Source organism: Oryctolagus cuniculus, chromosome 14, assembly GCF_051225735.1.
Source record: "Oryctolagus cuniculus isolate XC-2025 breed Fujian yellow rabbit chromosome 14, ASM5122573v1, whole genome shotgun sequence".
Lineage (NCBI taxonomy): Eukaryota > Metazoa > Chordata > Mammalia > Lagomorpha > Leporidae > Oryctolagus > Oryctolagus cuniculus.
In genome coordinates, this window is record NC_142880.1 from 1,037,337 (window position 1) to 1,063,470 (window position 26,134).

At 62.4% G+C, this 26,134-nt stretch overlaps 1 protein-coding gene across 1 annotated transcript in view; it reads left to right on the forward strand.

The window, feature by feature from the left end:
* IQGAP2 (IQ motif containing GTPase activating protein 2) overlaps positions 1-26,134 on the forward strand; it is a 187,791-nt gene that overhangs the window by 40,272 nt on the left and 121,385 nt on the right. The window contains 1 exon segment of the mRNA NM_001082161.1: positions 21,445-21,601. Within this exon segment, the coding sequence (NP_001075630.1) occupies positions 21,445-21,601 (157 nt within the window).

A 26,134-nucleotide genomic window follows, 5' to 3' on the forward strand; every position in this document is an offset into this window, starting at 1 on the left:
AAAATTTTCCAAAATGTGGGGCCCCTTTCTTCTATCGTTTTTGCAGTCTTTATAATAAATGCTGCTTTCAGTGAACTTGAACTTTGCCCTTTCTCACTCAGATTCGTTGTCAGGCGTTCAGCTTTCATTTGTCCTCCAGACTGGAAGGGGCACTTTGCAGTGTTGTGCATCAGCATTCTGAAGGACGTGTGGCACCCATGTTCCCTGTGGGTCCTGTCCCCTCCCCCGGGCTCCGAGTTGGGGTCAGCGTCTGTGGGTGGGGCTCGGGGTGCTGTGGGCGTTGCCGAAGCCAAGGTGCATGTGCTGAAATGCAAGACGCCTCTGTGTTTGGACATTTGCAGTTGAGGGACGAGGGGTCAGCCGGCCACAGCCTCAACCCTGAGCGAGGGGCCCGGTCGCTGATGCACAGGTTTGCCGGCTGCCATTCAACGGCGCCCAGGGGCTGAGACCTGGGTGATTCCAACCCCACAGGCAGTGTGTGCTGCATGTCCAGCTGAGCGGCCACTCTTGGGCCGGCAAAAGGAAGACCTCTCTCTCTGTCTCTCTCTCTGTCCACTCTGCCTGTCAAAAAAAAAAAAAAAAACTTATTTACTTATTTATTTGAAAGGCTGGTTCACTCCCTGGATGGCTGCGGCAGGCTGGGCCAGGCTGGGCCAGGCTAAAGCCAGAACCCCAGTGCTCCATCTGGGTCTCCCACGTGGGTGCAGGGGCCCGAGTGCATGGGCCATCTTCTGCCTTCCCAGGTGCACTAGCAGGGAGCTGGGTTGGAAGTGGAGCGACCGGGATGTGAACAGGTGCCCAGCCACTGGAGCAAGGCTCCACACTCATCAAGATGTTGATGACCAGTGGAGTCAAGGCTGAGGAGCTACGGGGGCCCCTGTGTCAACGTTATTTTCGGGGGCAGTCTGTGGCAGCGGAGCCCCAGCCTCTCCCTGCAGTGTCTGGGCTCCCTCGTTGCTGGACTGACCACCCCCAGGCCTGCGGCTGCTCCTGCTGGCCCCCGGCTCTGTGAACGAGCTCCCCACGTCTGTCTCTGCCCCCAGCTCAGCAGCAGCAGCGTGATGGCGTCACACGTGCTCTGCCCACACCCTCCCCTCCACTGCACCTCCCGGGCAGGTCCTGGCTCCATCAGAGCCATGGCCAAAATCCTCATCTACTCATCCCTCAGTCCCCGCGGCTGCCTCGTGTGGCCCACACTCTGACGGCTCGCTGCCTTCAGAGGTGGCTGTCATAGCTCGTTGTTTGTAAATGTTACGTTTGCTTATGTGATGTATTTGAATGGCAGAGACAAAGGCAGGGACAGGGTTGGGTGGGGAGGGGAGAGAGAGACCAAGACCGACACAGAGAGATCTCTCATCCCCGACTCATTCCCCAGATGCCCACAAAGCCAGGGCTCGGCTAGGCTGAAGCCAGGAGCCAGGGACTCAGTACAGATCTCCCACGTGGGTGATGGAGACCCCCTGGGTGAGATGCCACAGCTACCTCCCTGGAAGCTGGAGTTGGGAGCAGAGCCAGGGCTGGAAACCAGCACTCCAGTGTGGCATGTGGGACTCCCAGCTGATGCTAACAGCCAGGCCAGGCCTGCATGTGGCTGGTGCTGTGTGTTTACCCTGATGGTCGCTGTGCCACTCCCTCCTGGCCCACCTGCCAGGCAAGGTATGGATGGTTAGGACCAGCTTCCCTCCTCCAGGCGTCTGGGTCACCTGTTGTCCCTGAACACAAGGGGATTTCCCAAAGTTCCTGGGATGTGGAATTTATTATTTATTTTATTTTATTTTTTATTTTTGACAGGCAGAGTGGACAGTGAGAGAGTGAGAGACAGAGAGAAAGGTCCTCCCTTGCCGTTGGTTCACCCTCCAATGGCCGCCGCGGCTGGCGCACTGCGGCCGGCGCACCGCGCTGATCCGATGGCAGGAGCCAGGTGCTTCTCCTGGTCTCCCATGGGGTGCAGGGCCCAAGCACTTGGGCCATCCTCCACTGCACTCCCTGGCCACAGCAGAGAGCTGGCCTGGAAGAGGGGCAACCGGGACAGAATCCGGCGCCCTGACCGGGACTAGAACCCGGTGTGCCGGCGCCGCAAGGCGGAGGATTAGCCTGGGGAGCCGCGGCGCCGGCGGGATGTGGAATTTAAATGCCGGTGTATTTAGGTGTGACTTTCCTGACTCCATGTTAGCCTTCCCGTGGCACGCTCTGCCCCTGGCCTCTGTGGGGCCCCCTTGTACGATGCCCTGCGCTGAGCAAGGAGCTGTGTCCCCATTCTCACCCAGAGTACTGCTGAAGGGAGAAACGCAGGAGAAGCCACGTCCACACGCGCACGGGTGTGAGCCACAGCTGGGCGCCCCCACGCTGGGTGCCGTCACTCACGGGGCTTGACTGGCTCACTGGCATTTTCTCCTGGGGGGTGTCCCTGCCCTGGCTGCTGCGCTGTGTCTGGATTGGGAGGCCAGCAGCGTGGTACGTGGGTTAGGCTGCAGCTTGTGACATGGGTGTCGCATTTCAGAGCACTGGGTTTCTTCTAAAAGTTTTTTTTTTTTCTTTTATAACGTTTTGCAGCTTGATTCTAGTGAAAGAATTTTAGCAGGCGGTGGTGTGGTGTAGGAAGGAAAGCTGCCACCTGCGGGGCCGGCATCTCCACGTGGGCCCTGTTTAGTCCCGGCTGCTCCACTTCCAGTCCAGCTCCCTGCTCATGCACCTGGCAAAGCAGCAGAGGACGGCCCGGGTGCTTGGGCCCCTGCACCCACATGGGAGACCCGGAAGAGGCTCCTGGCTCCTGGCTTCGGTCTGGCCCACCCTGGCCCTTACGGCCATTTGGGGAGTGAACCAGTGGATGGAAGACCTCTCTCTCTCTCTCTCTGTCTGTCTGTCTCTCTGTCTCTCTCCCTCCCTCCTTGCCCTTCTCTCTCTCTAACTCTTCTTTTCAAATAAATAAATCAAATCTTTTCTAGAAAAGCCTGGGCAGTGTAATCCCGTTTTCTTTGCAATGCTTGTGGCTACGTCAGCTCCTCTACCCTCCATGCAAAGCTCACTCTGCGCTTGTCTGGACCTGGAGGACCGTTCTGCTGGGAGTCGTGCCGGGCCTCTGGAAGATGTGGTCGGCGTGAGGGACTCGACCTCAGGCCCCGGTGTCTGCGGGGCTCTGGGCACGGCAGGGCCTTGAGGCCCCACCCCCCGCACAGTGCCCGTGTCCATCGGTCCTGACCCTGGCCTTTCCTAGCTTTGTGCCTGACAGCCAGTACTCAGAAGCGAGATTTGGGAAAACTTGTAAAAGTGTAATACAGTGGAGTGACAAGAGAGAAGGCAGGTTTGCGTTTCCCTCGCTGCGGAGGGCTTCCAGCAAAGCCGCCGCATGTGCAGACCCCATCGTGTTGGCGGCGGTGCCTGGGGCGGCGTGGCCCCCCGGACGGGCAGAGGCGGTTCCCACCGCGTGGGCCGAGGGCCAGGCCCGCCGCTGTTGCCCGTCTCTCCAGTTACAGTTTTTGTCTTTGGTGAAAAGCAGGCAAAATCCGATTTGTAATGGATAGAATTAGCTCTCCGCTTGAACAATAGAGAGCCTGAGTCATAAATTCTGTCTTCATAAAACTCTCCAAACTTTTGGAAAATGACTCATTTTTAGGCAGCACCCGCCGTAGCCGTTTGCCAGAAGTGATCTAACTTGGATAAGTGCGCTGCTTTTTGCACACTGCAGAGTTCCCGCAGGGCAAGCCCCAGACCCTCAGCCTGCAGCATGCGCCGGGCTCTCGTGACGGACACATGTCTTTGGGGCATCTGGAACCTTCCTGTCCAGGTGCCCTCAGACGGCTGGAAGGCGTGTGCCGCTGCTGGGACACCTGACTCTGGATGGAGGCACATCCAGAAAGCTCCAGCATTGGAGTTTGTTGGTTTGGGGGCCACTTAGAGACCCGTTCCTCTCACATTGCTGTAGCGCTAGAAAGAACTGACAGTTTAAGAAATTTCAGCCAACCACATCTCCCCAAGATGCTGGCCACGAAGTCGTTCTCAGCAGGGCTGGGGCCAGGAGGTCCTGCCCCAGGCACCCTGGCTTCATGGAGGGGGGCGTGGGGACAGCCGGGCACTCGGCCACGTGGAAAACCAGTCAGGAAGGGGTGCACGGGTCACAGCCAGGGACGACGGCCACTCTCGGAGGCAGGCTGGGTCCCTGTGCTCCACCACCTGCACGCTGGCCCTGCAGTGTCTCGGCTTCACCAGAAACTGCACTTTTTGAAACAGGTGATCCTGAAAGCTCCTCTTGGGCCTTCAGATTTGACTTTTTTATTTTTATTTGCAGCTAAGTAGATGCACTCCTGTTGTAAGTCAGTCAGTGCCGTTTTGTAGAGTAACCTGGTGTCACAAGGAGGGGGGTGTGGCCAACAAGCTCTCCAGCTTCTTGCAGGAGACTCTTCTAGTGTGAACTCTGCCAGTGTGAACTCTCCCAGTGTGAGCTCTCCCCTCCCAGTGTGAGCTCTCCCCTCCCAGTGTGAGCTCACCCCTCCCAGTGTGAGCTCTCCCAGTGTGAGCTCTCCCCTCCCAGTGTGAGTTTTCCCAGTGTGAGCTCTGCCCTCCCAGTGTGAACTCTCCCAATGTGAGCTCTCCTCTCCCAGTGTGAGCTCTCCCCTCCCAGTGTGAACTCTCCCCTCCCAGTGTGAGCTCTCCCACCCAGTGTGAGCTCTCCCCTCCCAGTGTGAGCTCTCCCCTCCCAGTGTGAGCTCTCCCCTCCCAGTGTGAACTCTCCCCTCCCAGTGTGAGCTCTCCCCTCCCAGTGTGAGCTCTCCTCTCCCAGTGTGACCTCTCCCTTCTCAGTATGAGCCCTCCCAGTGTGAGCTCTTCCTCCCAGTGTGAGCTCTCCCCTCCTGGTGTGAGCTCTCCCCTCCCAGTGTGAGCTCTCCCCTTCTGGTGTGAGTTCTCACCTTCCAGTGTGAGCTCTCCCCTCTCAGTATGAGCTCTCCCTCCCAGTGTGAGCTCTCCCCTCCCAGTGTGAGCTCTCCCCTCCCAGTGTGAGCTCTTCCTCCCAGTGTGAGCTCTCCCCTCCCAGTGTGAGCTCTCCTCTCCCAGTGTGAGCTCTCCCAGTGTGATCTCTCCCCTCCCAGTGTGAACTCTCCTCTGCCAGTGTGAACTCTGCCCTCCCAGTGTGAACTCTCCCAGTGTGAGCTCTCCCCTCCCAGTGTGAGCTCTCCCCTTCTGGTGTGAGTTCTCACCTTCCAGTGTGAGCTCTCCCCTCCCAGTGTGAGCTCTCCCAGTGTGAGCTCTCCCCTCCCAGTGTGAGCTCTCCCCTCCCAGTGTGAGCTCTCCTCTCCCAGTGTGAGCTCTTCCCTCCCAGTGTGAGCTCTCCCCTCCCAGTGTGAACTCTCCTCTCCTAGTGTGAGCTCTCCCCTCCCAGTGTGAGCTCTCCCCTCCCAGTGTGAACTCTCCCCTCCCAGTGTGTGCTCTTCTCTCCCAGTGTGAGCTCTCCCCTCCCAGTGTGAGCTCTTCCCTCCCAGTGTGAGCTCTTCCCTCCCAGTGTGAGCTCTCCTCTCCCAGTGTGATCTCTTCCCTCCCAGTATGAGCTCTTCCCTCCCAGTATGAGCTCTTCCCTCCCAGTGTGAACTCTCCCCTCCAGTGTGAGCTCTCCCAGTGTGAACTCTCCAGTGTGAGCTCTTCTCTCCCAGTGTGAACTCTCCCAGTGTGAGCTCTCTCAGGAGAGCTATTTGGACTGTACCCTGTCTGACACAGACTGCAGTGGCCCATCCACACTGCTTGTTTGCATTCCTACTAGGGATGGGCACTCTGCCCTGTGGCCTCAGTGGGAGTGGATGGGGCCCAGCTGGGTGGGGACGGCTGCCATCCCTGTCACAGGGGGTGTGGTTTCTATCCCTCTCTCTGCAGTGAGCTGCATGGTGATGGCCCTGCTTCCATGGATGAGCCCTGGCCCTGAGCGCTCCTGGCTGACCTCGTGTTGGGTGGCTGTGTCAGGGTGATGGGGAGGAGGCCCAGCCTGTGCATCCTGGGTTCTAGGGACCCATTCCATCCTGGCTCAGGTGGTTTTCATGCCAGGCTCTGTCTGGTATCTTGTGGACGTCTCGTGGGCATCTCCTGTCTTTTGAGGAAAACAAGATGAGATGGAGCCCCATGTGCCCTGGCTCTGTGACCTTTGACCTAGAAAGTTAGGCCATCTTCAGCCCCAGCAGGAACTTGCACATGAACTCATCTCCAGGAGTCCATAACCTGAGGACCTGGGTGCGAGTCTCCTGTGCTCAGCCCACACCGAGGAGAGGTTCCTGGGTGAGGTGGGGGACAGCCCCCAGTGAGAGTCCGTCTGAGGTCCAGGAGGCTCTTGGTCACGCTGGCGGTGTGTGGGCGGGGCTGTCTGTGCTCACCAGCACTGTCAGAGTCCCCTGGGGTCCAGCCCTGTGGTGTGGGCGGGGCTGTCTGTGCTCACCAGCACTGTCAGAGTCCCCTGGGGTCCAGCCCTGTGGTGTGGGCGGGGCTGTGCTCACCAGCACTCTCACAGCCCGGCCCCACCTGCTGTGCTGCTGGAGTTCAGGACTCAGGGGGCGGGGTTCACAGTGCCGTGTGCTGCACGGTCCATCCCTGCGAGGCCTCAGCTGCTGGACATCTGGGAGCCAGCGCCCCCGGCCCAGGCACGCACCCCCCGTGGCAGGGCCCGCAGAGCAGCAGGGTGGACCGGGCCAGCCCGAGCCTGCGCACACTGGAGGCTGCGGGTTCGTTCTTGACATGGAACCACAAAGAACAGCTTTGATAGCTGTCAGAAAATGTGCTGTTGACCGAGCAGAGGAAGAAATGCTATCATGGCCCAGCAGAGTCCATCTGAGGCGTTTTCATGTGAAAGAGGCGACCTCTCTCCCGGGCTCTGCTGGGCTTGTGCGTGCCGTGGGAGCCTGCGTCTGAGGAGCCGGCTCACAGCGGGGAGCGTTGGCAGTGCCAGCCGTGTGCTAGAAGATCTGGAACGTGCCTCTCCTTCCCACCGAACCCCGCGTGTCGACGGGACCATGGAGGACGCCCCGAGCCAGCCCTCAGCACGGCGGCTGCTCGCTCTCTCCCAGCCTCCGCGGGGCTCACGTGCGTCGGGAGCGCGCTCCCGCCAGACAGCGTCAGTCTGTGGTGGGCATGAGCAGTGTCTTGGCGTTCTCAGATACGAGAAATCCGGGGGAACGTCACTTGGCGCTCGGAGGCCCCTTCGGAATCCGTTTACTGTTGTTTTATGGGACAGGTCTTTGGTTTAGCAGCCGTGCCGTCGTTTGCTGATGCGAAGCATCTGGTGCCGGCGGATGCCGCCGGGCAGTGCCAGGGTTTCTGACGATGGCGGTCTTCGTGTGAGCAGAGGGGAGCTGGGCGTTTGCCCATCACGCGTGGAGCCAGCTTGGGACCTAACATCTGGAAGCGTGCGCGTGTCAGCATGACGCTGCTGCTGAAGACCCGGAGCCGCGGCTGGGTTCCCGCTTGCGTCTAAGTCACTTTTCAGAACTCTGGGGAGCGGAGAGCAAGAGGGGAGTCCACGCAGGCACTGTGCGGCCACGTGGGGAACAGGAAGGAGGGAGCTCGGGGGAGAGCAGGTGCGCTCACACGGGAGTGCCCAGCACAGAGCCGTCATTGGAAAAACAATTGAAAATAAGTTTGTGGGACGTGTGTACAGCCTAGCGGTTGAGATGTGCTTGTCCCACATGGGAGCCCTGGGGGGTCCCCTCCCGGCTCTGGCTCCCCACTCCTGCTGATGTGTGCCCTGGGAGGCGGAGGCGATGGCCCACGTCCTGAGGTGAGACCTGGTTCCCAGGTCCCAGCATAGCCTGGCCACTACCGGAATTTGAGGAGTGGACAGAGACGGAAGCTCGTTCTCTATGCATTTTTCTCCCTTTCTCAAATAAATGAAAAATGATGAATTCTAGAATGTCTTATGCTTAAATTCCTGAAAAATGTCTTTGAGACCCTTGCACGTTTTCCATCACGCCCCTCTCTTGGTTGTCTGTCTTCTGATCCAGTGGGTCTGACCGGTAGGAAGGCCGAGACCTGCTCGCTCCTGTGAGGTTCTCCCTCCACGTCTGGTCTCTTCCAGACCTCAGGCCGTGTCTTGCCCTGCTTCAGCCGCGTGGGCCTCGGGCTCGCCAAGCTGGGCTGTCTCGTCAGACCGGGTCCTCTGCGCTCAGCCACGTGCTCCCAACACACACGTGCACACACAGGCGGGCCCCTCGCTGTCCTTGGTTTTCGTTGATTCATGGATGGCACATTTCCCCAGCAAGTTAAGTTTCTTATTAGAGGGAGTGTGCTCTCTTTATTTTGCCTGTCACAGCCCTGAGTGACAGCTCAGTGAGTATCTGAAGGGTGCAGGTGGGAGGGCCCCGAGTGGCTGCTTCATAGGACACAGGCATTCGATGGGGCCACCTGCCTCAGGTGTGCCTGGTATTTTTTTAATATTATTCATTCATCTGAAAAGCTGGTTTCATCTGCTGGTTCCTTTCTTAAATGGTTGTTTTGGCCAGGCAGAACCAGAGCCAGGAGCTCCATCCAGGTCTCCGACTGGTCGGTTTCCGCGGCCTTCCTGGGTGCGTTAGTGGGGAGCTGGATCAGAAGTGGAGCAGCCTGGACTCAAACCAGCGCTCTGATAAAGGATGCTCACGTGCCACCCGGTGGCTTAGTGCACTGCACCACAAGCGTGGCTGCTTTATGGGGCCAGAAGTTCAGTTCTCCCGCCTGATTCCAACTTGCTCCAGGCTCAGGAAACTCACTCATGAACTGAGCTCAGTGGAGCCACTGTCAGCGAGGATCCACGTGCGGGCGCTGGGATGCCCGTGGTCATGGTGCGTGCTTCCCCTCGTCACGAGGCAGTCAGGCTGTGAGGCCCTCCCATGTGCCCCCGTTCTGACTGTCATGTAGACGACTGTGCTGCAAGAGCCGGGGAGTAGAGGCGTCCAGTGCCGTTCCACAGCCGCGGGCTTGGGAGCAGCCTAACCCTGCAGACCTGGGCCGCAGCCACTGCTGGTGAGCTGGACTGGATGGTGTGGAAGCGCAGGTGGCCGTGTGGCCAGTGCTGGGCGAGGTCAGGTGGCGAAAGAGCTGTGTGACTGGGGTCCGGTGAGTTTCTTTATTTCGTTTGTTCTGAAGCCGGTGTGGCTGGTGACGCTGTGAGTCCGTCATCTTCACCTCTGGTTAGCCGAGCAGCCCTTACGTGAAGCGTGAGGCAGTGTCGTGAACCATGTGTCTGGTTGCAGTACTGAGATGCTGTGGCCGTCCACAGGGGCACACAGAGGGCCCTGCCTGGGCCGTGGCCGTCCACAGGGGCACACAGAGGGCCCTGCCTGGGCCGTGGCCGTCCGCAGGGGCGCACAGAGGGCCCTGCCTGGGCCGTGGCCATCCACAGGGGCGCACAGAGGGCCCTGCCTGGGCCGTGGCCATCCGCAGGGGCGCACAGAGGGCCCTGCCTGGGCCGTGGCCGTCCACAGGGGCGCACAGAGGGCCCTGCCTGGGCCGTGGCCATCCGCAGGGGCACACAGAGGGCCCTGCCTGGGCTGTGGCTGTCCGCAGTGCACACCGAAGTCCTCTGCTTGCTCAGGCTCCACCGTCTCCATTTCGTTCTCCGCTCATGGTGTTTATTCCAGGGGTCTTTTATCCGGGTCAGCCTCTTGTTTTTGTGGGGGGAGGTCCTGCTTCGTCCCACTCTGAACCACAGAGGAAACCAAACAGGGCTTCCTAAAATCCCGAGGACAGCATCGCTGTGCTGTGGGTGCTCTGTGCCCTGGAGGGACGGGTCGACTTCCACGCTGACACTGTGCTGTGGGTGCTCTGTGCCCTGGAGGGACGGGTCGACTTCCATGCTGACACCAGGCCCCAGAGGCAGGACCAGGGGAATGGGGCGTTGTAGTGCAGGGGTGGCCAGTGACATCCGACACCCACGGGTCACGTGCTGGGGGCCAGCCTTGTGCGTGGGTTAAGCCGCTACCTGCAGTGCTGGCGTCCCATGTGGCTGCCGCACGTCCCGTCCAGCTCCCCCCGATGCACCCAGAGAAGCAGCAGAGGATGACCCCAGTCCGTGTTCTCCAGCCGCCAGCATCAGTCATCGGGGGCGGTGGAGGGGAGGGGAGAGGTCATCACCCAGCATCCCTGGAGCAGCTGCTTCTCAGAGCATTTCAATCCGGCCAGAACCACACCGTGCACTGGGCTTTAGAGCTCCTGGGAAAGCGGTGGCAGCCTCCTGGTGCACGAGTGTCCATTTTCTCCCAAGCAAGAAAAGTGTGTACTGAAACATTTTCTGTTTGGACCTCCTCAGTCCTGCCGGTTCACTAAATTTCATGTATATATGAAAGATTTATATATATATATAAATATATATTTTTATTATATATATTTTATATGTAAAGATTTATTTGTTTACTTGAAAGGCAGAGTTGCGAGGATTAGGGGGAGACAGAGAGAGATCTTCCATCTGCTGGTTCACTTCTCAAGTGACCATAATGGCCAGGACTGGGTCAGGCCAAAGCCAGGAGCCTGGAACTCCATCTGTGTCTCCATGTGGGTGCAGGGCCCAAGCACATGGGCCGTCCTCCACTGCTTTCCCAGGCCATTAGCAGGGAGCTGGATCGGAAGTGGAGCAGCCAAGAATCAAGCTGCACACTGAATTTCTTACGGGACTCATACGAAAGTCTTGTTTTAGGTGAGCCGTTGAATTTGTTTCCATTGGTGCTCTTCTGGTTGCTCCCCGAAGCCTCCTGCACTGAGACGTGGTCCAGGCCATTGTGGCTGTGACGGTGTCTGTGGGGCCCAACCAGGGCTTCGTGGGCGTTGGCACTGAAGGCCGGAGGGAGGGAGGGGGACCCGCTCTTGCGCCCTCTGAATGAACTGACGAGTCACGGTGGTGCCGATCGGCGTCCCGGACTTTGGCCTCATTTTACCCGTGACCTTGGTTGTAGTTTGCAGTAATTGACCCTTAGGCAGGGGGCGTGGCAGGTGCACAGGCTGTGAGATGGGACAGACCAGCGCACGTTCTAGAAGTGGACAGAAGGCTGGGAAGGTGGGGCTACAGGGGTGAGGCGCAGGTGCTTGTGTGGATGTGGTGGGCGGAGTCTGGGCTGAGTGAGGAGGCCTTGTTTGTGCACAGCGGAGAGGCACTGGTGCTGGCAGTGTGTGCGCAGGGAACACGTGCGTGCCCAGTGCAGGGTCCTTGCCTTGTCCTGGCATGTGTAAAGTCGAGGGGATGGCTTGTAAGGTGTTTCATAAAATAGCACTTTGTTTTTCTTTGTATACCTTGGTGCCCTTTAAGTAACTGGGTTCTGTGCAAGCCCAGGGAAAAATGAAAATGCGGGGTCCCGTGTTCATCTAAGAAGACTGGAGACGGCAGTGGCAGAGCAGCGAGGTGGGTGGGGGGACTGCCCGTGGAGCCCCTCTCCACCGGCCCCAGAGAAAGACGATGGCCCTCATGGACCGCACCTGCCAGGGCCCTCGTTCCCTCCCCGTGATGCCTGGGACAGCCACGAGGTGACAGGAGAGGAAGGGGCAGTGGAGGGGACCCGGAGGTCGTGCTGCTGGTTTTATCGGAACCACAGCCACCATGGGTCTGTGCCGCAGCCACATGTTCTTGGCACCCAGACACCCAGGTGCCGGCCCTCGGGCTGTCTTCCTGCGTGGTTTGCAGGGAAACTGGTTTCTGAAGAACGGGCGACACACGGCCTTCCATCCCGATGTCAAACCTCAGGCCTTTCCACATCTGTCCTGTGCCCTGGACGGTGGCTGAGGAGACCCATGGTGCTCCCTGTAGGTGTCCAGACGTGGAGTGTTTACCTCTGGAATCTGAGGCGGTGCCGTGTACGTGTTTCCTGCCGCGGTGGTGAGTCTCGGGGAAAGGTTGGCACCATGGAGAACGGGGTGTTCTGAAATCAGGCCCTGACGTTGGGCTGCTGGGAGCCCTGTGCCCCGCGTGGCTCTCATTCCCAGGAAAAGGTGGCATGCGTGGCCGTGGGCCATGAGGGTGCCTCGAAGCCTGATGTCCCCACAGTGACTTCATGGCACACGGGCCACCTGCTGCGATCCCGTGACGAGCCCCGTCCCCGGCTCCGTGTGGCGTCCAGGGCTCTGGGTCATGGGAATGCCACGCCGGGGCTGGGTGGGAGGGTGGTTTTCCAGTGTGGCCCCGGGCCCGCGAGGCTGGTGCTGGACTTGACATTCAACACTGTGGAATTCCACAGTGCGGGCAGCGGGGCGAGTCAGAGCCGGGTGCATTCTGTCCAGAACTCGCTTTTTTTCTCCTTTCTGTCAATAGTGCTTTGTCCGCTGCTGAAGGTCAGGCTGCTGGGACCGGGACAGGAGTTCCCTGAGTTGCGCTAGGGAGGGGGGAGGCTTCGGCATATTTCTGTGTGTCTACACCCTGGCCATCACAAAGCTGGGCCCCACAGGTGTCCAAGTGTGACCGGAACTGTGGCCTCTGCCGGTGGTGGACACGCCACTGGGGGCCAGCTCTGCCCTCCGTGCCCGCCTCCCCTGCGGGGAAGCACCAGCGTGCGTGTGGTCAGAGTCGCATTTGGGGCCAACCCTGTCTGAGTCCCTCGTGAAGTGGTAGCACCGCCACCTCCTGGTAGCGCCGCTGGCTGAGTCCCGGGGTAGCCGCGGAGTCGGGGGCGTGGCTGTGGGTAGCCTGGGTTGGCCTGGGTTTCCAGGGCTGCAGAGTGGGCCCTTTCCATCCCAGGCCACGGGGCTGCCAGAGGCCACTCCTTGGAGAGTGGCCCTAGGGCCCCTGACCTCGTCTGAAGCCGGGGTCCCACTGGGCAGGGTGGGATTGTTCAGGCCGTGGCTGGCGTCCAGGAGGCCCGGCTCCCACCCCACCTCCCATCTCTGGGGCACCGCCCGGCACGACTCTGACTCCCGCTGTCCCCTCACCTGTGCTGCTGCTGCTCGCTGGGCTGGGGCAGCGAGGGTCTGGACGTTGCTGCTTGCGCAGGGCTGGCAGCAGGTGAGGAGCTGCCCTGCCTGTGTGGGGCTCTGGGCCTGGCACGGGTGCCCCCAGGGCTGTCGGCTGCGACCCCTCCCTCTGGGGGCTGTGGCCTGTCTGCGTTGTGGGGTGCTTGGAGCCCCAGTCCCAGCCCTGCACTTCCTGTAGGCCTGGTCCAGCAGCCCTGGCAGCCTGGAGCTATGCCGACTGCTCAGTCCACTGTCACTGCGTGGTGCCAGGAAGAGTCCCCTAAACTCTGCTGGCGTGGGGCACCCCTGCGCCTCCACCCCCAAATCCAGCTCAGAAGTGGTGCCCGTCTCAGGTCCAGGGTGACCCCACCCCAAGGATGGCACCAGGTTCCGCAGTTCCTGCTCTGCCCCTGGCCTGTAGCTCAGCCGGCTACCGACAGGCCGGCGGCTCCACCTGCCCTTCTCACAGGGGCCCCGGAGCTCCTAGCCAGTACCCGGGTGCCCTTCCTCTGCCCCGATTCTGCTGGGGACGCGAAGGCCTGTCCAGGGACTTGCCTCCTGCAAAGCCAGCGCCAGCCCTCGGGACGGGGAGTAGGACTGGCACTCTGACCTCTGACCCTTGGACGAGCCACCGGGCAGTGTCCATCCCTCCGCAGGGACGGCTCTCTGAGAGGATGCACAGTCCGTTGCCTGCAGGGCCACCAGGGCCTCGCGCTGTATGGCAGGAAGTGAAGGGTGGGTGAGGAGTGGGCGTGTGCAGCCCGTGGGGGCGTCTCCGCTCCACACCCTGCGCTGGCAGCTGCGGCCCCAGGCCTGCGGGACCAGGAAGGCCTCGTCTCCCAGAGAGCAGGCCGGGCTGCCTGCCCACCTCCCGCAGCTCCCCCCAACGCCTGTGCAGTGGCCGCCGGTGCAGCACGGGGAACAAACCATTTTCCAGACAGGGCCGTGGCCCTGGGAGTGGAGGGGAGGGGGAAGGCTCAGAAGCCAGCAGCTGCCCAGGGGTGACTTGGGGGGCACCACAGGGCGGGACCCGAGAGACTGAGTGTGCGCCTTCGCCAGCCCAGCTCGGCCCTGTGCCTGTGCGCCCGCCTGGAGCCTCCTGTGCAGCAGGGCCCTGGGGAGGCCCGGTCCCCAGGCCACAGCACTTCCTGGAAGGAAGCCCCTGTTTGGACGCCCTCTGCGCCCCTGCCTCTTCTTTGGTTTAACCGTGGTGCATGGCGTAAAGTGTGCCGCTGTCACCACGTTAAGTGTGCGGCTCATGGCATTGAGCGCATTCAAGGTGTCGGCTCGTCACCAGCCTCTCCACAAACCTTTTCTTCTTGCAAAACGGAGAGAAAACCTGCACCCGGGGAACAGGAGCTCCGTGCTCCCGCGCCGGCGCCACGGCCCCCGCGCTGCCATCTGAGCAGGCGCTGGGCTCCCTGGTGGGGAAGTGCATTCTCCAGGAAGTGGATTGCGCCAGGTTCCCCCAGGCTGTCGGACCGCTGTCCCCTCCGTGGGGTGCGCACCTGTGCGTGGTGAGGTCCCCCACACTCTGTGTCTTCCATGTCTGTCGTTGGACAGCACAGCTGTTGGCTCCTGCAGCGGACACGGGAGTGCAGGCCATCTCTGAGCGCCGGCCTCGGTTCCTTGTAGTGTGACGAGGGCTCAGTGTGCCTCGGGGTGATTCTGCCGCCTCCCGGGGACCCACCCGCCGTGTGCTGCACCAGCAGGGCACCAGTGTCTGTTCCTCTGCCTGCTCCCGTCTGTTTAGAGTCGCTGTCCTACCCGTGTGCCTCTTGTCTGCGTCCACCTGGGGCTCCTTGCCCTGTCTTCCAGAGGCCTTTTTATCCTGAGAAAGCTGTGCAGTCCAGGAATGTTCTGGAAAGAGCACTCCTTCCCCTGCACGTCCATGGCTGCTGTCCGCACCCGAGAACTCACTGCACAGCACGTTTCTGCCCCCCAGGTGGTGCGGGCGGCCCCACCGTGTCCTGGGCTGCACATCCATGGATTCAGCCGGCTGTAGATTGAAGATGCTTGTTAACGCTTGTCTGTACAGAGCGTGCAAACGTGCGCCTGTCCGTGGCCCCTCAGCTGGGCTCCAGGCACCTTCAAGAGCTGGGGTGGCGGAGGCGGCAGCCGTGTGGCTTCTGTGCCAGCTGCATCATCACGCGTGGACCGGGGTCATGGGGGACAAGTTACTGCAAAGTCTCAGTGCTTCGTGGGACACGTCGGTTCCATCTCCAGGTTAGATGAGAGCTTTAAAAATGAGACAAACTCATAAAGGCTGGACACACAACTGCCCGGGAAACACCAGGTCTGGCCTTGGCCCTGCCCCGGGGCGTCTGCGGACAGGCCCCGCACGGTGATTTTCCGAGGCTGGAGTTCACCTGGGTTTACTCTAGCTCACATCAGTAACTCAGGTGAGGCCGCAGGACTGAGAGCTGTGCTCTCCCCGGCTGCTCAGCACCCCCAGCGACACCCCGTGTCCTGTGGACCCCGAGGGCCCCTCGTCTGCCCCGCACACAGCGAGGCCTGGGCGCTCACTGCACAACTGACCAACCCTCCCGGTGGAAACGCACTTCTGATTCGCGCCGCTTGGTCTGTGCTCGCGTCTGTCCGTCCGTCAGGCACGCGAGGGTCCTGCCGCTCTGCCACGCACATGTAGTGGCTCTGGGCTCAGTGGCCACCGAACTCCAGGCCCTGCTTACGATTCTTGTGCACGGGTGACTTCTGAGAATCCGCTGTTCTGTGTTCCTGAGCATTGTAGGTTTCAGAAAGACTGATTTATTATTTAGAAGGGGGAGAGAGAGAGAGATTGAGATTCCATCCAGTGGTTTCTCCCCTAATGTCTGCAGCAGCCAGACTAGGCCAGCAAAGCCAGGACCTGGAGCTCTGTCCTGGTCTCCCAGTGGGTGCAGGGGCCTAAGCACTTGAGCCGTCACCTGCTGCTTCCCAGTTGCATTAGCAGGGAGCTGGATTGGAACTGGAGCAGCCGCGACCGCTATCGGCACTCTGACATGGGAGCCGGCCTGACCCCCAGGGCGTGCTGGGTTAGGGCTCGGTGAATGGGAGCGGTGGTGTCCGTGGTCAGAAGCCGAGTGTGTAGACCGTAAAGGCGGTCACTGACCTGGGCCCGGCAGCCAGGCACCAGCAGGTGAAGTGTGGGTGCCGCCCTGCCGCACCTCCCCCCTCCCCGGCTGCAGGTGCGCAGGCTCTATTTCTGGAAACCTGAGAACCCCGCCCCCCGCCGAGTAGACCCGGCTCCTGTTCCCTGAAGCCCCAGCGTGACTGTCCTGGCGCGTGCTCGCTCAAGGCCAGGCCGAAGGTGAAACGGGAGCCCAGTGTCCCCGGGGCCGTCGCCTCTTCTTGCGCAAGGCTTTGCTGCCCCTGCAGGCGTCCCGTGCAGGCAGCCGAGCTGGAGCGTGCCTGCTCACCTAGTCAGCTCCCAGCTCGGGCCTGCTGTCCAGGGCCCTGGCCTGTGTCCCACCCTACCCCTGCCCCGAGCTCTGTGCCTCCAGTCCTGGGGCCCTGGTCTGTGACCACCCCCCAAAAGCGCTGTGCCCCCTGTCCCAAGAACCCCAGCCTATGTCCCCCCACCCCGATCTCTGGGCCTCCTGTCCCAGGGCCCTGGGCTCTGTCTCCCCCAGCTCTGGGTGCCTGTCCTGGGGCCCTGCCCTGTGTCCCCCCCCCCCCACAGCTGGCATGTGTCCTGTGTTCCTGGCATGTGTCTCTATGACAACTGTCCTGGTCAGGCTACTTCTCCCGTCAGGCTGGGCGCTCATCACCGAGCTGGGTCTGGTTCTCACAGCGCAGTGTGTGTGCTATGCTGGCTGCCGCGGGCCCCTCCCTGCGCGCTCCCGGCATGCCCTGTCCTCGGGGGAGACTGGGACGCAGGCTCTGAGTGTTCACGTGAGCTTGCTTCCTGCTTTGCCTTCTGTGTCCATGTCTGCCTGGATGACCCTGATCTTGTGGGGCCAGGGAACGGCGCTCCTCTGGGTCTGCAGCAGCCATGGTGTGGCTCAGAGGAGGGCCCTGCGGCTGGCAGCTGGGTGCCCCAGCCTGGCCATGCTGCCTGGGCCCCTTGCTGTCCCTTCCTGCTCGTGTGGCCACCTGCCCCAGCTACTGGCGTTTTGATCGCAGAGCTGGCAGGCAACCAACAGGTGGGGCCTTGTTCTGGGAGCTTTGACCACAGTCACCCAGCGAAGGTGTGAGGACTCTGCCCCGGGGCTCCTGGGTCCCAGCAGAGTGCCCTGGAGCCCAGAGGGGCTGGGAGGATCCCTGGAGTAGACTCGGGTTCCAGCTTATTCACCTGTGCACAAAATCGGGGAGCTGAGCCTCGGGGGGAGCTGCTCGGTGGGCTGGGGAAGTGGGGGGAGCAGGGCTTGGTGACCCCAGCGGCCCTGCCGGACTTGCACTCTGCTGTGTGTGCAGAGACCTCCTGCCTTAACGCTTTTCGTGGGCTCTGCGCACAGTGAAGCCCCTCCCCCCACCCCGGCCTCTGCCCAGGGTGGCCTCCCCTCCCCCTGTGTCTGCCCAGCGTGTGTAGCCAGTGGAGGGTGACTTCTGAGTTGTTACCTCTAGTTCTGTAGCTGACTACTCCGAGAGAGAGCTGCACGGGTAACTGTAAGCACCGTCCCATCTGGGTGTTCTGTCCTCATGCGACCTTACGTGGACCATGCGCTGGTGACACACGGCGTGACCGAGTATCTCTCGGTGATGATGGTGTCCTGCGCCCCTCCCAGACCATTTTCAACAGAAGGAAACTTGGAGCCAGGGAGCAGGGGAGGCGGCCCTGGCCGCACAACCTCAGAGCCGTGCCTGGCCTGCCTGCGGCTCACAGCTGGGGCTGACCTGCTCGGCAGGGCGTGGCACGGCCTCCCTGGACACACGCCTGCTGGTGCCAGCTCCCTTCTGCCAGGCCCGCTGTTGCGTGTCCACGTGCACGTGCGCGATGCCTGCAGGTGGCGGCCAGGACTCGGAAGCCCGCCACCGTGCTGGATGCACAGCCGCTGTACCGCTGCTTTGTGGCGCAGAGCTGAGATTTCAGAGTGGCTGACGTCATGCTGGTGACTCAGTTTTTGTTGATCACAACCATTTCAAAATAAGCGGAGGAGACCCCAGAATTGCACCGACCCGCAGCCGCTCCCCTGACTTGAGAAGTGCACGTGGCTTTGTAACTGTGCCGACTTTGCTGGACAAGCTAAGTTGTCATCCTGAGTTTTCACACCGCGTAGCGTTAGCTCTGCACCAGGGTCCTCCGTGTGCATTCATGGAGAGCGCGCATCGTAAAAAACCTCGTGGATTCCAAGGTGATTGGAATCTTAGCAGTTATTGGAAGCTTATCCGTTACTTCCTCTTTCCCATGTGCCCTCATGCCGGGCACCGCATCTCACGGTCCCTCCTGTCTGGGGTTTTGTTGCCCTCATGCCGGGTACCACATCTCACGGTCCCTCCTGTCGGGGTTTTGTTGCCCTTGGATGGCTGGAATTATGTCCTCTCGCTTGTGGTCCTCACAGGTGCTGGGCAGGGGCCGCGGACCCGAGAGGACTCCTCCTGTGGTGCGCTCGGCGCGTCCTGCCTTAGTGTCTGTCTTCCAAGTGGCTCTATTTCTATGGAGTTAGGCTCGGACCTGTCGGCCACAGGGGTGGGTCTGCCGGGGCTCCTGGTGTCGGCTGAGGGGTGGGAGCTGCTCCTCTGTCTCCGGGACCAGTGTGGGGGGAGCGCCCTCGGCCACCTGTGTCACGTGTCCTCTGCACCCAGCTGCCCGAGGTGTGTGGGTGGAGTCACTGGTGCTGCTTGCTTCGATCAGGATGCGCAGCCCCCGCCTGCGTGCCGCCCTGCTTGGTGTGGCCCGGGGAGACTGTGGACCCTGCGCCGTAACCACGGACACACAGGTTTAGGTGGGGGAGGACGCTCCCCCTGCCAGCCGGCTGAGCGAAGGGCGTGTGGGAGGCGAGGGTGGAGTGGGGGCTGGGTCCTGCTGCTGCTCTGGTCACTCCCGGGAGCAGCGGGGGTGGGGACGGTCAGCAGGGGCTGGGCAGAAGGAAGGGGCTCCGACCGCGCATCAGGGAGCCTTCCTGCGCTGTCCTCCGCTCTCCCCGCTGAGCGTCCACTCCGGCACCGCAGCCCGCGCCCCCCACGAGGAGCGGACTGCATCCTGCGGCTACGTCGGTGCTTTTCCCACCCTGGCTCACGGCGGTTCTGCTTTCCCGTCTCGCACACTGGGCCCCAGACTCAAGGCTAAGTCAGCAGCCCCGGGGGCGTGCAGCTGAGTGGGGCGGGTTCCACCCCAGGGCTCCGGTTCCAGAGCCCACGCTTGGGGCCGTGAGGGACTCTCCTCTGCGGGGCTCACACGCTCAGTGAGGGGTCAGTGGAGCGAGCAGCTGGGGCAGCACAGGAGGCGCAGATCGGATTGGGGGTGCAGGCGTAGCTGTGTCATGGGGCTGGGGCTGTCACACAGCAGGGCTCCACATCTCATCTCCCAGAGGCTGGACGGCCACGGCCGCTTATCCTCCCGTCGTCCCTGTCGGCCTGCAGCCCTGCTGTCTCTGTGTCCCCATCCCTGTAAGGACACTGGTCAGACTGAGTGACAGCCCACCCCCATGGATGTGTTTCCCACCCAGCGCCTTCCTGGGTCCCTGGGCCTCCCAGCCCTGGGTGTCACAGCCGGGAGGACGTCACCCTGGGACCCGCGCTGCCACCTTCCGTGGAGCAGAGGAGGGACCGGGGCGTCCACGCACGATGGCCACCACAGCACTGAGTGCAGGGCTGAGCCCCTGCCCCAGCCCCTCCCTGGCTGGCCCTGTTTCCCTTTCCTGCCTCGTGCTGTCACTCACAGTGGGAAAGGCAGCAGGAGGACTCTGTCCCGGCCGTCCAGAGCCCAGGCTGGTTGTCTCTGTCCCAGGCATCCAGGTCCCAGGCTGGCCGTCTCTGTCCTGGGCATCCGTGGCCCAGGGTGGCCATCTCTGTCCCAGGCATCCAGGGTCCAGGCTGTCAGTCTCTGTCCTGGGCACCATGGCCCAGGCTGGCCATCTCTCTCTCAGGTGCTCGTGGTCCAGGCTGGCCATCTCTCTCTCTCAGGTGTTCATGGTCCAGGCTGGCCATCTCTCTCTCTCTCAGGTGTTTGTGGCCCAGGCTGGCCATCTCTCCCTCTCAGGTGCTCGTGGTCCAGGCTGACCATCTCTCTCTCTCAGGTGTTCGTGGCCCAGGCTGGCCATCTCTCTCTCTCTCAGGTGTTTGTGGTCCAGGCTGGCCATCTCTGTCCCGAGTGTCTGTGGCGGAGGCTGGCTGTCTCTCTCTAAAGGTGTCCAGGGCCCAGGCTGGTCATCTGTCCCAGGGTGTCCCTGGCACCAGCAGTGGCTCCTCCTCTGTGCACGGCTGGGCCCTCAGGCATTAGCCCCACTCTGCTCCTGGGCGGGCCCTGCAGGCCTGGCTGGGACCCTGTCCCCCCCTCCCCCACCATGAGCCCCAGGGCACTGCTGCTCTTACCCCATGGTGCTCCCAGCTCCCAGCTTCAGTTCCTCTCCCACCCTCCCAGACCTCTGCTCCCGAGGGCTCGGACCACGTCCCACTGCTGTTCAGGGTTCTCCTTCCCTGGGTGACCCGGCCGCGCCCCCTGCTCCCAGCTTTTAGATGTTACTTCCTTGTTAACTGATCACAGCGTCTGTGGGTGTGCGGGGCGTAGTGTGGCGGCCTGGCCAGGCGATGGTCAGTCCCACCTCGTCAGCCCTGGGGTCTCCTCTCTCCCAGCTCCTACAGGTGCACAGTGGCCTGTGGCCAACCACGGCCACCAGGCGTTCTGTGCCTTGCTTCGCCTCGTGGCCCCACGCACCGTGGCTCCCAGCCTTTCTGGATTCATCGGCTGCCCTGTTACGGTGGGGTTTCTGTCTGCATGTTTCTCCCGTGCCTCGGTTTCTGTGGTGCCGGCTCAGTGGCCAGGAACTGCTCCTGGGCTTTTCAGAGGCGTCCGTGTCGCCGTGACGACGGCTCCCGACGCTGGCAGGCCCCTTGGTGCTCCCGTGGGAGGTGTGATCTGTTGGTGGGTGAGGGGCCTCGGTTGCTGAGGACTCGGGCCAGCCTGGCACGGGGAGCCGTGGCTGGCGTGGGGACCAGCGCTCAGAACCCTGCCCGGCAGACTCTCGGCTTCCACTGCGGGCTTGGGCCGCTCCCCTCCCGTCCACGGCCCTGAGCCAGCCACGCTCTTCATGCTCTTTGCTGAACCCCGGCACGTGCTCCCCCGGTTGCACCTCATCCGTGCCGGGAGTTTGTCCTCCGAGCCGGGTCGGTGCCGCCAGGAGGTCCTGCTGTGGGAGCAGCCCGCGCTCGCCTCCCCGCCTCCCCGGCTTCCCAGCCCAGGCGGCTGCAGTGTCCCCTCGGGACTGTGCCTCCACAGAGGCCGCGTGGGCGTCAGTCCTTCGCCCGCTGACGTCAGCCGGACTCATCCCACCCTCACAGACGGCTCTGCCTTTCCCCCCAGGTTCAAGTGGGGCGGTGGGGTCAGTGCTCGCCCGGGGCCTCGTCCCAAGGCGGCGCCCATGGCGACTCGTCAGCACCTGCCATGCCTGACTGGGGCTCTCTGCGTCTTTGTAGGTGGATGGAGGTCTGCCTGGTGGAGGAGCTGCCGCCGACCACCGAGCTGGAGGAGGGGCTGCGCAACGGGGTTTACCTCGCCAAACTGGCCAAGTTCTTCGCCCCGACGCTGGTGTCGGAGAAGAAGATCTACGACGTGGAGCAGACGCGCTACAAGGCAAGTGGGGCCCGGTGGCCGCGTTTCCTTCCCGCCAGCAGTGTGTGGGCGGGGCTTCGTAAAGAGAAGCATTGGGGCTTGCTCCTCCACGGAGGTCACGGGTGAGAGCAGCCGCCACCCCCGTGTGCACACCCCACGGCTCCCGTCAGGCACAAAGCACCCGCGGGGCCCTGGACCTGAGGCCCCCTGGTGTCCCGGCCGATGTGATAAAGCCAGCAGGGGGTCAGGAGGCAGTGTTTCCCGCGGGTGTGTAGCGCACAGCAACACTAACCCTTGCACGTGCATCTGGCTCAGAGAAGGGCCGGGGGTGGAAGCAGCCACAGCCCGACCGCTGTGAGAGCCGGGAGCAGGCAGCTCCACACCAGGCTCGTAGCCATGAGAGTCGGCTGGGGCTTAGGGTGAGGACTGAGGATTTGGTGTGGAGGATTGGGCTTAGGGTGAGGACTGAGCCGAAGGCCTGGTTCACATGTGAGGTTAGCGCTGTGGCAGGGCTGTGGTTGGCTTTAGGTAGGACTGGGACAGGGCTGGGGGCATCAGGTCAGGCTAGGGTTAGGGTGGAGATTACGTTTCAGGTTACGGTTGGCTCTGGGGTAATTGGGTTAGTGCTGGGGTTCGGGGTTAGGGTTAGGGTAGATTTGGGCCAGGGTTAGGGTTAGGCTCGGACACGTCCCGTCCATCCTGGGCCTGCGTGGTCGGCAGGGCCGGGCTTCCCAGGCTCTTTTGGAATGCAGCTATTTCCTCTGTGTGTTCAGCACTGTCTGTCAGTGTTTTCATCTGCACATATTTTTAAATATTTATTTGAGAGGCAGAGAGAGAGGTCTTCCATCCGCTGATTCACTCCCCAGATGGCCAACATGGCTGGAACTGTGCTGATCTGAATCCAGGAGCCAGGAGCTTCTTCCGGGTCTCCCACGAGTGTGTGGGGGCCCAAGCACCTGGGCCATCCTCTGCTGCTTCCCAGGTGCACTAGCAGGGAGCTGGACTGGAAGTGGAGCAGCCGGGACTCAGGCAGCGCCCGTGTGGGATGCCGGTGGCACAGGCTGAGCCGTAACCTCCTCGCCACAGTGCCCATCACCTACCGATGTTCATGGCTGCTTCCCAGCTGCCTGTCAGCCGTGTAGAGCAGTGCTGGGCGTGTTGAAGACGGGCCGCTTTCCCGTCTGTCGCCTCAGCCACACCACCTCTGGTCTGTGTAAACACGCAGTCACGTCAGCTGGGACGCTGGGGTCACCGTGAACGCAGCGCTCCAGCTGGGGCTCGGGGGTCTAACGTCCTCGTGACAACCACCAATTCCCCCAAGGGAGCCTGGTGGGCGGTACTGAGAGGGCGGGGCCTGATCCTGGTCCGTGTGAGAGGCGGAGCTTCTGGCAGTCGTGTGGGCGGAGCTGCCGGGACTTCTTCCGGGCAGGGGACTTCATCAGAGTCCGCACTCTGAGCGCCTCAGAGCCCCGCCTGTACTGGAGCCGTCTCCTGTGGCCAGACCAGTGGCCTCACTGAGACCCCAGAGCTGCCACCAGAGGGGTCTGCAGCTAACCAGCAGTTTCCTGAGGCAGAGCTGGCCCCGGGCTAACGGTGGACGTTTGTTCTGTGGCCCAGCTGCAGGGAGGGGCTCCCACGACACAGCTGGCCACCACCCTGTACCCTCCCCGCCTCTGCTGCCCCGCCACAGGCCCTGCAGCACAGCCTGCGTGTCGTGAAGAGAAGCGTCTATGTCTGTTAGAGGGGCTGAGACCGGGGAGTCCTGCGTCCCACCCCGGAGCGCCCCAGCTCTCGTAGGACTGTAATACGACGGTGACTGGGACACTGTTAAAGTCTGTACAACGATGTTTTAGAACTGTGTCTAGAAATGCAGACAAGCATGGGGGAACACCCCGTCTGTGTGCCCTCCCCCAAATGTCCGTGTGCCCGCGAGTCAGACCCCGACTGCTCTTTCCTGTGGCTGTTACAGTGGCTACAGAGGTGTGGTGTCAGTGCCGTCACCCACGTGGGCTCGGTGGCCAAGTGCGGCCATGAGACACGGGGTCCCCACAGCAGGGCCCTGTCCCTGATGGAGCTGAGACACGGGGTCCCCACCGCAGGGCTGCGTCCCTGAGCCTGAGACACGGGGTCCCCACGGCAGGGCCCTGTCCCTGATGGAGCTGAGACACGGGGTCCCCACGGCAGGCCCATGACCCTGATGGAGCTGAGACATGGGGTCCCCATGGCAGGGCTGCGTCCCTGAGCCTGAGACACAGGGTCCCCACAGCAGGGCCCTGTCCTGATGGAGCTGAGACACGGGGTCCCCACCGCAGGGCCCTGTCCCTGATGGAGCTGAGACACAGGGTCCCCACGGCAGGGCCCTGTCCCTGAGCCTGAGACACAGGGTCCCCATGGCAGGGCTGCGTCCCTGAGCCTGAGACACGGGGTCCCCACGGCAGGGCCCTGTCCTGATGGAGCTGAGACACGGGGTCCCCACAGCAGGGCCCTGTCCTGATGGAGCTGAGACACGGGGTCCCCATGGCAGGGCCCTGTCCCTGATGGAGCTGAGACACGGGGTCCCCATGGCAGGGCCCATGACCCTGATGGAGCTGAGACACGGGGTCCCCACAGCAGGGCCCTGTCCTGATGGAGCTGAGACACGGGGTCCCCACGGCAGGGCCCTGTCCTGATGGAGCTGAGACACGGGGTCCCCACGGCAGGGCCCTGTCCTGATGGAGCTGAGACACGGGGTCCCCACGGCAGGGCCCTGTCCCCGAGCCTGAGACACGGGGTCCCCACGGCAGGGCCCTGTCCCTGATGGAGCTGAGACACGGGGTCCCCATGGCAGGGCCCTGTCCCTGATGGAGCTGAGACACGGGGTCCCCATGGCAGGGCCCATGACCCTGATGGAGCTGAGACACGGGGTCCCCACAGCAGGGCCCTGTCCTGATGGAGCTGAGACACGGGGTCCCCACGGCAGGGCCCTGTCCTGATGGAGCTGAGACACGGGGTCCCCACGGCAGGGCCCTGTCCTGATGGAGCTGAGACACGGGGTCCCCACGGCAGGGCCCTGTCCCTGATGGAGCTGGACACGGGGTCCCCATGGCAGGGCCCTGTCCCTGATGGAGCTGAGACACGGGGTCCCCACGGCAGGGCCCTGTCCCTGAGCCTGAGACACGGGGTCCCCACGGCAGGGCCCTGTCCCTGAGCTTGAGACACGGGGTCCCCACAGCAGGGCCCTGTCCTGATGGAGCTGAGACACGGGGTCCCCACGGCAGGGCCCTGTCCCTGAGCCTGAGACACAGGGTCCCCATGGCAGGGCTGCGTCCCTGAGCCTGAGACACGGGGTCCCCACGGCAGGGCCCTGTCCCTGATGGAGCTGAGACATGGGGTCCCCACGGCAGGGCCCTGTCCTGATGGAGCTGAGACACGGGGTCCCCACGGCAGGGCCCTGTCCCTGAGCCTGAGACACGGGGTCCCCACGGCAGGGCCCTGTCCTGATGGAGCTGAGACACGGGGTCCCCACGGCAGGGCCCTGTCCCTGATGGAGCTGGACACGGGGTCCCCACGGCAGGGCCCTGTCCTGATGGAGCTGAGACACGGGGTCCCCATGGCAGGGCCCTGTCCCTGAGCCTGAGACACGGGGTCCCCACGGCAGGGCCCTGTCCCCGAGCCTGATAGGGCGCAGTGTTGTCTCTGACAGCTTTCCCTCTCACAGCCTCTGTCTGCTCGCACAAGGACAACCTTGCCCTTCCTTGATGTTAGCGGTTGTGGAGAAGGGGTGGTTGAAGGAGCGAGTTTCGTGGGCTCCTTTTCTCAGCTCAGTATAGACATAAAAAGCCAGGAAACAATTTGCAAAGAGGCAGAAGCTTTTATTTGACAGAAAAGAAGCTTATTTGATTGGCAGGCGACAGGAAAGCGTCTGGTCCAGGAGACCAGGCAGAGTCCAAGCGGGAGGGCTTCAGACGGTCCCGGTCATTAAGGCGTTGCTGGTTGCCACTGGGCCATTTGTGGGGGTGCCCACTGGACGGGGGCTTCACACACTGCATGTTGATTGGCTTGGTGCTCATGGAGATAGCGGGGGTCTCCTGGCGACCGTCCGTCTCCTTAGGGGCTCAGCCCCCTCCTCTGCCAGCCGTGGGTGAAAGATCCCGCCCACCCTGGAGGTGTGATAAAGCCGCAAGGTCACTCACGCATCTCGAGGAGCTGTAGTGGGGGAGGCGCCGGTCCGTCTGCAGACAGGCCTTCCAGCCACAGCTGGCTGCCTGCTTGTGAGGACATTCTACCTGCGTCTCGGGGCCACAGACCCCCAGCCCCACCGGACAGCCTCAGTTACTCTTGGGACAGGAAGCTGTCCTCGGGACTGGAGGTGGGTCTTCCATTTCACGGCCATCTGCACCCTCACCCTGGGGCCGAGCTGGCGACGGTTGTGCGTCGTGGCACTGACACTCCTCTCTGGCACATGCTGTGGTGACTGCAAAGACGGTCTCGTCACAGAGGCAGGAGCCGCATGGCCGCTCTCCACTGTCCCCAGTGAACGGCGCAGGGTCTGCTGCGCGGTGGGTGCTGGGGAGT